Source organism: Carlito syrichta, unplaced genomic scaffold, assembly GCF_000164805.1.
Source record: "Carlito syrichta isolate Samal-C Ts95f unplaced genomic scaffold, Tarsius_syrichta-2.0.1 Scaffold311198, whole genome shotgun sequence".
In the NCBI taxonomy this organism is placed as follows: Eukaryota; Metazoa; Chordata; class Mammalia; order Primates; family Tarsiidae; genus Carlito; species Carlito syrichta.
This window is the reverse complement of record NW_007255294.1, coordinates 362,040-374,378: the sequence shown is the minus strand read 5'-3', so window position 1 is coordinate 374,378 and position 12,339 is coordinate 362,040. Positions and strand designations below refer to the sequence as shown.

The 12,339-nt window shown below is 54.0% G+C and overlaps 1 protein-coding gene across 2 annotated transcripts in view; it reads left to right on the top strand.

Moving 5' to 3' along the window:
* VIPR1 (vasoactive intestinal peptide receptor 1) overlaps positions 1 to 12,339 on the top strand; it is a 35,266-nt gene that overhangs the window by 21,264 nt on the left and 1,663 nt on the right. Inside the window, exons 4-12 of one of the 2 annotated variants that reach the window (XM_008068548.2) lie at positions 3,023 to 3,129; positions 4,527 to 4,630; positions 5,135 to 5,267; positions 7,457 to 7,610; positions 8,133 to 8,193; positions 8,484 to 8,550; positions 8,901 to 8,992; positions 11,431 to 11,560; positions 11,793 to 11,834. In XM_008068548.2, coding sequence (XP_008066739.1) covers positions 3,023 to 3,129; positions 4,527 to 4,630; positions 5,135 to 5,267; positions 7,457 to 7,610; positions 8,133 to 8,193; positions 8,484 to 8,550; positions 8,901 to 8,992; positions 11,431 to 11,560; positions 11,793 to 11,834 — 890 coding nt within the window. The remainder of the gene's footprint in view (positions 1 to 3,022; positions 3,130 to 4,526; positions 4,631 to 5,134; positions 5,268 to 7,456; positions 7,611 to 8,132; positions 8,194 to 8,483; positions 8,551 to 8,900; positions 8,993 to 11,430; positions 11,561 to 11,792; positions 11,835 to 12,339) is intronic. The other variant, XM_021717824.1, reaches the window with a different exon arrangement.

Genomic DNA, 12,339 nt, shown 5'->3' with positions numbered 1-12,339 from the left:
TGGAAGGATCACCTCAGCCCAGGAGGTCGAGGCCATGGTGAACTGGGATTATGCCACTACACTCCAACCTGGGTGACAGTGAGATTCTGACTCAAAAAAAAAAAGGATATTGGGATGGGGCACCATGGAAGGGATTTGAGCAGGAGAGTGGCACGATCAGTTCTGAGTATTAGGTCGAGCCTTCCAGCTATCTCAGGGTGGGGAGATGGCTAGGGACGGGGAATAATAAGCAAGTAAGGAGATCCGTGAGGAAGCTCCTATCTAAGAGTAGATGAGGTGTGGTGGTTCTGGGAAAGAAGAGGCCGGGACAGGATTAGTGCCTGGTGCGGGGAGGAGAGAGGAGAGTGGGGAGGAAATGGCCCCATTTTCTGGCTCTGGGCACTGAGTGGTGCTTTTCAGGTGATGGGAAGCCCTTAGGGATGAGCGGGAGCCAGGACTGCTTTTGGGGACTTGGTGAATGGGAGGAGACTGGGAGAATGTGGGGCGTTCCTCCAGCACAGGGGTAAAGTTCCTTTCCACCTCCCTCCCACCCTCCTTATCCCCCTCTACAGACACAGGCTCCCAGGCCCAGACTGGAAAGAAACTCTTGGCTGCGTCTCTGGGTTCATGGTGACTGTGATCTCCTTGAGAGCAGGTCCCTTTGAGGCCTGGGCCACAGTTCCAGGCTCTTTAAAGAGGCTCCCTAGCCCTGAAGATGACCCACTCTCCCAATCCCACTGCCATCTAGGGCACCGGGGCTCCAGTGGACAGGATGCCCCTTCTGCCACTGCTGGGAGCCCAGAAAGGTCTGGAGTCAGGCTGACCATGGTCTGCATCTCAGGCCTGCTACTTTCTTGTTGTGTGACCATGGGCAAGTCACTTAGCTTCTCTTAGCTTTAAGATCCCCATCTTTTAGTGGAACTGATGAAAACTCCTGATCTCCAGCTTAACACATTGTTTATCCCCCACCACCACTGTACACACACACACACACACACACACACACACACACACACGCACGCACACACACGCACACACACACAGAAGGCCTGTGGAACTGCTGTGTAGGTGCTGCTGAGTTCCCCAGGTTTGCTAGCATCATTCATGATGCCAGGTATTCACTTTGTCATTGGACCTGGCCTCATCAAGTCCTAGTATCTCTGGCCACTACAGACCCCAAAGCTCTAGTGTCCCTGCTTCCAGACTGGTTGATTTTGGCCCTATCCCTCTTTCCTACCTGTCCAAGCCTGGTGGGGGATATCCCCCCAAAAATCAGATCCTGGGTGAGAGCCATTGCCTCAGGGCCCACGGACAACTCCCTAGAACTGGGCTGAGGCAGGAGCTGCAGTTTGTTGAGGGGCTGGGCTGAAGGCCCCAGGTTGGGTCCACCTCTGGCTGCAATGGTGGGAAGCTCAGAGGCTGTGCAGAGCAGCTGAAGACACTTCTCCAATTTTGGGAGCCTCTTGCAGCAGAGTGCACAGAAAGAGGGCTGTCCAGGCAGGAAACTGGCCCGGCTCCATGCCCCTTCCTCCACAAAGTCCTTTCTGCCCTTCTCTGGGTGAAAGAGACCCAGCCCAGGGGTGCTCTTTCCTCGCTGTCCCTCCCCCACTCTCAACTGTCCCTCAGTTCCTTATCCATAAAGTAAGATGATAAAGCCTCTTTCCAAGGGTTGCCAGGAGGATTTACAGAAATAGTGACCATGGAGTCACCTGGTATATTCAGGGCATGCTGCAAAGTTTAGAAATAAACACACGTGCACAGTGACCATCTCTGAGCTCACAGGCCAGCTTGGCCCCTCCTGCAGCTCGGCACCTAGACACCAAAACAAGTCCTCAGGTCACCTCAGAGCAGGTGAGGGCCAAGCTGGGAAGACTCTGGAGACCAGACCAGCTCTGCCCTGTCCTCTCTGTGTGGCCTCTGCTTCTCAGCTATGAAATAGAGTTACCTTCCTCACTGGATGATTGAGGAGATTAAGCTGGATGTGTTTGAAGTGCTCTGCACAGCACTGACATGTGAAAAGTTCTCAGAGCTGTCACTGTGATGAAACTAATGATGGCAATGATGCTGATGGTGACAGTGGTGGGGACGGTGCTGGTGACGGACGAGCACTGGGCTGGGGAGGGGTATTCTTCTCTGGCTCCCCCATTGTCTATTCAAACCCTTCCTTCCCTCGCAGGGAGAGGACACCTCCCCAGGGCAGGCGAGTGGGGAGCCTTGGTGTGGCCCTCCCTCACATGCGCCCTTTGTGGTCCTGTCCCTTTGCTGCAGCCTTGAGCCTCCAAAGCAGTGGAGAGCACAGCTGCCCTGGAGCACTTCCTGTAGCTTCTTTCAACCTGAAGCTCCCGTGCAAAATGCTGTACTGCCTGGCTCCCCTATCACACGCCTCTGTCTGGGCAGTGTCCCCTGCTAGGAACTCCCTGCTTCTTCCTTTATGAGGGTCTCAGATCGGAGCCCTCATCAGGTATCCTCCAACCTCACTCCCACCCCTTTGGTTCCTCTCTGCAGCACATCTGAGCCCCACCGGGGGGGCGGGGGGGAGGAAACCCAGCCACACAGGCCCATGCAGGTTGACTGAGGAGGACTTGGGCAGGCATGGGCCTCTACCCCAGCTGTAGCCCTGTGACAAGGATCAGCCTTCAGCTTGTGGCAAGGGTCAGGGATCACTCTGTGGCAAGGATCCATGCTGAGTCAAGGATAAGAGTTTTTATTGCACCTGGGGAAATCTGGGGGCACCTGGGAGCAGGTTCAGACCATGACAAAGGGTAAGGCTGAACCCAGGATTGTCTGCTCTGAGTCTGTCCTCGGTGCAGGATGGTCCCCTGGCAGCCCTGAAGGGGCTGCTCCCTGCCATAGGTATCCCCATGGTGCCTGGGTGTCTGGGTTGTGGCAGCTGAAGCCTGCAGCACCAGAGGTTGGTGAGAGTAGAGCTGAGTTCTCTGCCCTGTGCCAAGCACAGAGACAGCCAGGTCCCCATGGCCCACTCCGGGGACCAGCCCCGCTCCTGCCTCAGCCTCTCTCCTCCCTGCCCCTGCCCTCCACCCAGGCCACAACGTGAGCCGCAACTGCACGGATGAAGGCTGGACACACCTGGAGCCTGGCCCCTACCCCATGGCCTGTGGCTTGGATGACAAGGCATCAAGTTTGGATGAGGTGGGCCTCAGTGCACCTCCACCCCGCCTTCGGAGCACCTGGGCCTACCAAGGCTCCTTTCACCTCTCTCACCAAGGGGTGGGGTTGCCATGTGGGAGCCAGAATTCCTGGGGTCTGTCTGCTCCCCTCAAGCCTCCTCCAGGCCTGTCTTTCTGGGGGTTCATCTCCTGCCTCCCCCGGACAGGGTGTGGAGGAGGCTTTCATGAAGATGATACACAGGAGGGGGTCCCCAAAGCAGCACCCCCAGGCTGGGCCACCCCACTGCCTCATGGGAATCTCAATCCTACCCTGAAGTGGCAGGGCAGGCAGACACCATCACCCCATCACATCCAATGGGGAAACAGAGGTGCAGATCCTGAAAGGAACCAGCTTCAGATACCCAGTAGCCAGTCAGGAACAGAGACAGGAAAGGGGCCTGTTGTCCCCAGCCCTAGGACAGGGATCTGCCCCGGAACAGGTAAATAATAGGTGGTCTCTATAAGCATTTGGGCAGCTAGGTGAGGATATTGATGAGGGGCTGGAGTCTAACTGGAGCCCCCAGCTAGAAGCTCCTCACTGCTTAGGAGTGCAAACACATGTGTATGTGGATCTGTCTGTCTGTGATGACATCTGTCCCATCCTCAGGCACCCTTCTCAGGCAGGGCTTTAACTTCCCCAAAGAGAGCAGCAATTTCCTCAGAGGCTTTGAAGCCTGTCAGCACCTCAGGCCCTAATTCCCCTAAATCCCTCTTAACCACTTGCCTCTACTCAGGCAGGGTGTGGGAGATGGAGAGGAAGGAAGGGCCTGCCCAGTGACTGTCACTCTGCACCTGTGTCCATGGAGAGGGCCAAGAAAGAAGCCCTCAGAGCCCAGCTTTGTCCCACCTCCCCCAAGAAAGCCAGGCTGCCCTCACCCTGCTGATCCCAGCCCCTGAGAGCCTGCAATGGGACATTAGCCATGGTGTCTTCTTTACCATTCTGCATTCACTGTGTGCCTCCCCTTGTCACACAGAGAGAGGGCCTCATGTGGGAGTCTGAAGGGCAAGCAATCTCGGCCCCTAGGGCTGTGCCCAGAAGGGTGCCAGACACATATCTGAAGAAAGAACGAATGGGATATTTAAGGTCTTCTCTCTCCCTCACTGACTTTTCCCTCATGGAGAAGCAAAGAGAGGGAGGGAATCAGCCCCCATCCCCTCCCTGAGATGCACTCCTGCCCTGTTTATGAAAATTGGGGTGTGGGTGCTTTCAGTGGGGTTGAAAGACAACATTCAGCAGCTCTTGGGAGCCCCAGGCCTTGGCGTCCTCATCGGCCAAGGCAGGGATAGGTAGGCAGGGTGTATAGGGCACCCTGACCCTGCCAATATCCTTTAGATGAGCCACCCACACCCCCAAGATTCTCAACCCCCTTTCTCTAGCAGCAGCAGACAATGTTCTACAGTTCTGTGAAGACAGGCTACACCATTGGCTACAGCCTGTCCCTCGCCACCCTTCTGGTCGCCACGACAATCCTGAGCCTCTTCAGGTGAGACCCAGCCCAAGTAACAGGCAACAAAGCAGACCTGGCAAGTGTCACTCCCACAGTCAAACCCAGCCTGGCCCAGGCATGCCCTGACCCCTCCACTGTCACCCCTATCCCCAGCAGCACATGGTCCCCACCTCCTGCCAGACCAGCCTTCCCTGGAGATGGCAGGTGGCCAAGGGCCAATTCCATCTGTTGCAGCCCAGACTCCCACAGAATGCTCCTGCACCTAGGTTTAGGGTCCCAGAGGGTTGGTTTGCACCCTGAAATGAGGCTTCTAGGGCAGAGTCACACTCTAGGCTAAGGCACTTGGAGGCCCCACTGCATAAGAGAATGGAGTATCTGGGGGCGGAGTCTGTGGTTCAAGATAGGACCCGGCTTCAAGGAGGAGCCTAGACTCTGAAAGCCACATGCTCCCCTCTCCCCTTGCTCAGAGCACAGGACAGCGTTGGCTGGGGTGGGGGTACAAGGCCCCTTCGGCCTCCCAGATCTGCCCGCCCCACACAGGAAGCTCCACTGCACGCGGAACTACATCCACATGCACCTCTTCATATCCTTCATCCTGAGGGCTGCCGCTGTCTTCATCAAAGACTTGGCCCTCTTTGACAGCAGGGAGTTGGACCACTGCTCCGAGGGCTCGGTGAGGACCCCACCTGGGCCTGCTTCCCCAAGTCTTGCCTTCATCTTTAATCCCCTGAATCTCTTCTTCACCCCCTGCTTCTCCCTCTCCCGTCTCCCGCTTTCCCCTCCTTCTCTCTCACTTTCTCCTCTTTCAATCCAAAGATGGCCAAACCCCCACCCAATGCCGCCTGGCAGCTCCTCAAACCCCATTCCCCTCCCAGCAACAGATGTTGCTCAGCCATCTGGGAGCTTACAGACCTAACCCTACCCATGAAAATGTAGATGGGAAATGGGACCTTTATGGCCACAGCCCAGAGCCCTTGTCCCACCTCTTTTGCTAACTTCCTATGTGACCTTGGGAAACTTCTTGCCTCGGTTTCCCCATCTGTGCAGTGACTTCCAAGTTTCCTTTCAACTCTGCCCTCTGCATAGCTGTGCACACCATGCCACCCTTCCTAGTCCCTACCTTCTCCTTGCCAGCTGGAGCAGGTCTAAACTCATGCCACCCTCCTCTTCTGTTCTGCTCCTGTTATCAAGGCAGTTCTGGGCCTTCCTAGGAAAGAGGATTAAGGGACCATCTAAGGAATCCATCACCAGTCACTAGGGGGTCTGAGCTAGGGACCCTTACTGGGCGCCCTTGAGCGCCCACCCAATTTCTGTGGTCAGTGATTCATTGCTTTACGGGTGACCCTAGAGGCAGTGCATTATATCAGGGGTCAGCAGTATCTTATTCCCAAAAACTGAACCCATAATAGGGGAATCTTGGACATCTCAACAAAGAGGAGAGAAAAGCCAGGGGACTCGCCTTGGCCATTCCCAGAGCTCCTCAAGGGAGAGCAGCCCACAGCCTGTGGCGCACTTGTTAAGGATAACCATGGAGACTGGCTTCCGATTCCATGGCAGATCTGTGACACTTTTCTAAGGCAAGGAGAAAGTACAGATAACTGTCCTGTCAAAGAGAGGAGAGAGGGGCACACACCTGTAGCTGTAGGGACTTAAGTGGCACTTGAGGAAGGACTTTTTAACCATGATCAGGATGAGGGGAGAGGAATCTTCTCTCTGAGGATGTCTCAAAGCCAAGGGTCCAGGAAGGAAGGGTAGGAACCGGTGTTTTGGGTACAGGGAGAAGTGGAAGCTAGAAGGCTTCCTGGAGGAGGGCGACCTTAAGCCCTGGCTTACAGGCATCTAGGCTTGATCTGAAATGGGAGTCAGTTTCTGGGAGGGGACAGAGGACCCAGAAGACCTTCCAATCATGCCAGATGAGCCACCCAAAGTCCTGTAATTGCCCCTTTGAGGGATCTCTCTGCCTCTTCCCTTGTCCTTGTCTGCCTGAGGAATCCATTCTTCCATTCGCTCCTCTGACCCCCAGGAGGAACAGCCACCCCTCACCTTTTCTTCATTTCTGATTCCCCCTCCTCTACTCTCTTCTCAATCCCAGTCTCTCCTCACTTCCATGGGGGCCCCACTCCATAGTCCACAGCCCAGACACTTACCAGACTTTTGCAAACTCAAGCAAGAATCCTCTTTCCTACTTTTTCCAACTACTTTCAGTCCTAATTGGAGTAAGGTGAATGAGTAGGTGGGGCAGGGGGGTAAGTGGATGGGCAGGTTGGTGGATGGTGGAGTAAACAGATGTGTGGATGGCTAAGTAGACAGGAAGATAGATGGATACAGTAAGGAAGATTGTACAGACAGTGGGCAGTGGGGTAGGTGGGTAGATAGATGGATGGTTGTACGAGTGGATTGATGGGTGCATAGATGATGGATGTGCAGTTTGGTAGATGCATGGAGACATTGGTGAATGGGGGGATGGATGATAGATGGGAAGATGAGTATAAGGATGGATAAAGGCATTGGCTGAAATGGATAAATGGATGAGTTGGTAGTGGATGTCTAGTGGGTGGGAGGACAAATAAATGGATAAATAGGCGAGTGGAAGAGAAGATGGGTGGGTAGATATACAGATGGGAAGATGAACAGAGGATGGATTGAGGGATGGATAATTAAAATCACTATCTTATTCTAAAGCATCAGATGATCTAAAATCAGGGATAATGGAAAAACCAATGAATCATTTTTAAGGGGATACAGCAAAATAACAGAGTTTAAGTTGGCTGTACTGCAACTGCTTGTCCCCCCAGAGAGGGGTGTGGGCAGTCAAGAATTCCTGGCAGATCCATGAGCCCCTCTTTGCTCCTCCACTTACAGGTGGGCTGTAAGGCAGCTGTGGTCTTGTTCCAGTACTGTGTCATGGCCAACTTCTTCTGGCTGCTGGTTGAGGGCCTCTACCTGTACACCCTACTGGCCGTCTCCTTCTTCTCCGAGCGGAAGTACTTCTGGGGGTACATACTCATCGGCTGGGGTATGGTACCAGGGAGGGCTGCCAGGCTGGGCATAAAGGGGGCAAGCCCTGAAGAGCTCACTAGGGGGAGGGTATCAACCCAGCCTGCAGTCCTAGGTCTTGCTAAGCTGCCAGTCCTGCCTGCAAGGGGTGAAAAAAGTCCTGTAAACATCAGAGCCTAGAGCAGATACCCTCAGGTTACAGCTGCAACCAGGGCTGATCTGTGGGACAGATTCTGTAAACATCCTTTCATTTCCCCTTCAGCCTCTGAAACACACGGGGCTACTGCTAATCTTTATGATGCCTCTCTCACAATTAGAAAAAGACTATACCTCTAGGTGGACACAGCCCCTCAGGCATGCAGCTTTGCTCCCTCAGTGAACATTTTTGCACAATGAACAACCTGTGCAACTATAGACGGCAGCCCTGAAAGTCACCCCTTTCTCTCTCCCTCACTCTCTCTGGTTCTTTCTCCTAAATCTCTCCCTCATGCCCTCTGCCCCTGCCTTCTGTCCCCTCTCTTCTCTTGCTCTCCCCTTACAGGGGTACCCAGCACATTCACCACAGTGTGGACCATCGTCAGGATCCATTTTGAGGATTTTGGGTGAGCCATCGCCCCACCTCCTCCCCCAGCTGCCATCACTTGGGACAGATTCCCTGGGTGGGAGGATGATGCCACTTAGCCTTGGCAAGTGGACAAACTATAGCACTTGATCCAAAGGGGGAGGTTGGAGGCAGTCCTGGAGAGAAGACTCTGGGTCTGTGGTTCCTAAAGGATTCAGAGACAGAACTCAGAACAACTCTGGGGGGTAGGGGGGGCTGCTGTCTGTCTGTCTGTCTGTCTCTCTCTCTCTCTCTCTCTCTCTGGCTGAATGCAATTCTCTCATTGCTCAGATGCTGGGACACCATCGACTCTCCCTTGTGGTGGATTATAAAGGCCCCCATCCTCACCTCTATCTTGGTAAGACCTCCTCCTGCCACTTAAAACTGGGTAAACTGAGGCCTGGATTGGGCAGGCAACTTACCTCAGGTCACACAGCAAATTAGTGCCTGAGTCAGATCTGAAATGTAGGCTTCCCAGTGCCCAGGACCATCCCCATCCCTATCCCACCCGTTCTTTCTCCAGAGTGAATGGAATGGGAGAATGGGAAGTAGGGTTCCTGGATGACCTGCCCAAAGGGCAAGAGCTAGGGGAGAGGTAAGACAGAGGGGCAGCAAGACCCTGGGTAAGAAGACAGGCCAACAGCTCAGGGGGCTGGATGCCCCAGCCTCCCCTCTCTGACCACCCAACCTCGGACCCCAACCTAATAGGTGAACTTCGTCCTGTTTATTTGCATCATCCGAATCCTGGTTCAGAAACTGCGGCCCCCAGATATCAGGAAGAGTGACAGCAGTCCATATTCGTAAGTGTGGGCCCAGTGGTCTGGACCCCCCGCCAAGTACCTCCATCTCAGTCCTCAAATCACCCCACATCTTCTTTGCTTCCCCCCTACCCCAAATATCCAGAGTCAACAAAAGCCACATTGCTCTTGCCCACTTCCACTATGGCCTGGCTCAGCCCACCAGTGTTCCCTGCCCCTGCCATGCCCTCACCAGGTTGCCCTCTGAGCCCCATGTCTGCTAGAATATTGCCCAGATATGCACCTGCTCCCAAATTTGTGCCTGGTACAGAAAAGGGGCGCAATAAATGCACAGTGGCTGAATGCCCTGAGGGGCTTCCAGTCTACCAATGAGATAGCCATGTTCAGGACTAGTATCCCCCAATAATAATGATGACATCTGCGGTTTACATGCCAGGCACAGCTTAGCGGTTTCCATGTATCATCTCATTTCATCCACACAGGCCCCTGTAAAACTGTCCTTTTACAGAGAGGAAACTGACACACACTCCCTTCTCCGCAAGAGTTTGGGAGCACATTGCCATGGGCAGGAAGAAGGGGGCACAGTGTCCATGGTACAGTGCTTGGAAAGGTTTGAGGACTGTTCCCTGTGCTTGGGAGGATGGGAGAAAGGACAGATTTTCATGGAGCAATAAGGCTCAAAGACAGAGCTAAAGAAACGTGACAATGTGAAAAGGGAGACCGTGGGAAGGCGAGCAGGGTCTGTATGCCCACAGATGGGAAGAGAAGACTGAATGTTCATGCTATTCAAACAAGACAGACCTGGGATGTCCCTCAGGAGCCTTCCAGCCCTGGGATTCTAGAATGTTCTTGTTGGCCTAGCTTATCTTTGGGGAGTCTGTGCTGTAGTTCCAGAAGGTCACGAGCTGCTGGATTTAGGATTCTATTCTGGAAGGCTGTGATTCTCTCTGATGAGACTAAGACTCACATTCCTGGTGTGACAGCATTCTCTCCTGCTCGGTGTGTAGGCGACACTTCCCTTCCTGTTTGAGAAGGAAAGTCCTTGTGGGGGGTCTATAGTCTGCCCAGATGCTGCACCTTGAGCCTGTGCACCCTCACCCTCTTCTTTGCTAATGGGACCTTATTTCCCTCAAGGAACAATGACTTGAAAGTACTTGGACTGAGGCAAGACAGCTGGCCAGGGTCAGAGCCAGGTCCCTGTGGGTGAGCTGGAAAGGAAACAGCTGTCAGCGGGCAGAAGGGGTGGGGGGAGTTGGAGATGGAGCTAATCAAGGAGAGGCTGTCAGCTCCCACTCTCCACCTCCCCATAAACCTTCAATTTAAAGAAAGCTTCCATCTGTTAGCCTCGGGCGCGTGGGATAAGTTTGCAGCCAAGGAAGGGTGGGCACTGCTCAGGATCTTAGTATGGCTGGAAACCAGGCCCAGGAAGGAGTGGGAGGGGCAAAGCCACCTCCTCTACCCCCAGCTTGCTGTGGAATCTCGGGTCCTGGGCTAGACCTCCCTGGAATGACAGCCAAGGCAGGAGAAATAGAGGCAGAGATGAACCCAAACTGCCCCTTCCCCAGACCTCTCCCAGTCAGGGCACCATGGATTCACACTGCCTGGACCAGTTATGAGGTTGGGTGACTTGAAAGGCCTGAACCAAGATGAACCCTGTGCCGTGGGAGAAGGGCAAACATTTTGAGTGAAGGCTGATTCTACTGAGCACACAAGGCCAGTGAAGGAGGAGCAGGTCCTTCAGAGCATGCCTGGAGTGTGTGCTTTGGTGTGGGGTAGGGGGAGACGGATGCAATCCCAGAGGAGATGGCAGTCCCTGGAGAAGTTAATACAGCAGAAAAACCCAAGACAAAGGGCTGTTCTGACTGACCCTGGGTGGTCCCTGGTGATCAGGCACAAGCTTGGGAACCCATCGCACTTCCAAGTGGCCTTGGGCATATGTGGTCAGCACTCCAGCTAGAAATACTTTCTTCCAAGATGTCCTCATTCCCAGTAGGGAATGCATTGCGCTTTATGACACCCAGACCACTTCCAAGTTTACAGGAGGCTCCTACTTCTATACTTTGACTGTGTTGAGCATACACTTATCTAATTACACAGATTGGGAAAACAGACCATGAGGGGGAACCAGGATCTCTTGTCCCCTGAGAACATCTCCCTATTAGCCGAAATACGCTAGAACAGCCTATCCTCACTGGCCTCTCCTTTAGCCCCTCTCCCACAGAAGGGTGAGAGTACGGGGGTTCCTTTCTCTTTTCTGCTTCCCACTGGGCCAGGATGGCCCAGGGCTTGAGGACAGAGGCACTGCAGATATGGAAGAGGGACAGACATGGGCATAATCTTCAGGGAAGCTAACAATTCATTCTCATACATCCTGGTCATTGTCCCCATCTTCTGTGCCCCCAGCTACCCCCATGCCAGGCACTATCATATCCACCCATGTGGACACACACAGCTACAGTCTGTCCCTCCCCTGTCTCCAGGAGGCTGACCAAGTCCACACTCCTGCTGATCCCCCTGTTTGGAGTACACTACATCATGTTCGCCTTCTTCCCTGACAATTTTAAGGCTGAAGTGAGACTGGTCTTTGAGCTCATCTTGGGGTCTTTCCAGGTATGGTCTGTTGACTTAAGGCTGTATTCTTCTCTGGACTTTAAGGGAATCCAACCTGGGGCTTGGCCCCTTGCTACTGGACTCCAATATTTTCATTGTAATAAGTATTGATTGGTTAAGTACCTACTTTGTGCTTAGCCCTTTCCTTAACCAGGGGAACTTAGGGGGTGGGGCAGGGCTGGGGGCTCCAGGGGTCTGTCTGCCTCATCTCTCCTGTCCCCTTCCTCCCCAGGGTTTTGTGGTGGCCATCCTCTACTGTTTTCTCAATGGCGAGGTAAGCCCCTTTCAGACTCTGGGGGCCAAGGAACAGAACTCCCAGAACCAGAGCCCAGAAACATTGATGGGACTGATGGGATATGTGCAAAGCAAGGACAGGCTAAACTTTGCTACTCCAAGTACAGTCCTCACACTGGTAGCATTGACGTCACCCAGGACCTTGTTAAAAATGCAGATCTCTGGGACCACCTCGACCTGCTGGCTTAAAACAAGCCCCTCCCACTCCCAGGGGATCCCCGTGCACATCAGAGTTTGAGAACCACCTAGTTAAATGGCTGTGTGCAGAGTGAGTGGAGGGGGCGGGGGCCACGAATGGAGGCTGAGTTTGCTGTGGGGTCCTGGTCACCATGCACGAAACTCCACTTAGACGAGCTCAGTGAGCTGGAGGGCCGGGGTGGGAAGAACTGGGGTGCAGCCAGCCCTAGGCAGCATCCCTCTCCCTCTCTGGGCTTCGCGGGTCCTCTCTACCTCCTCTCACCTCCTTCCACTCCAAGGCCTGGATT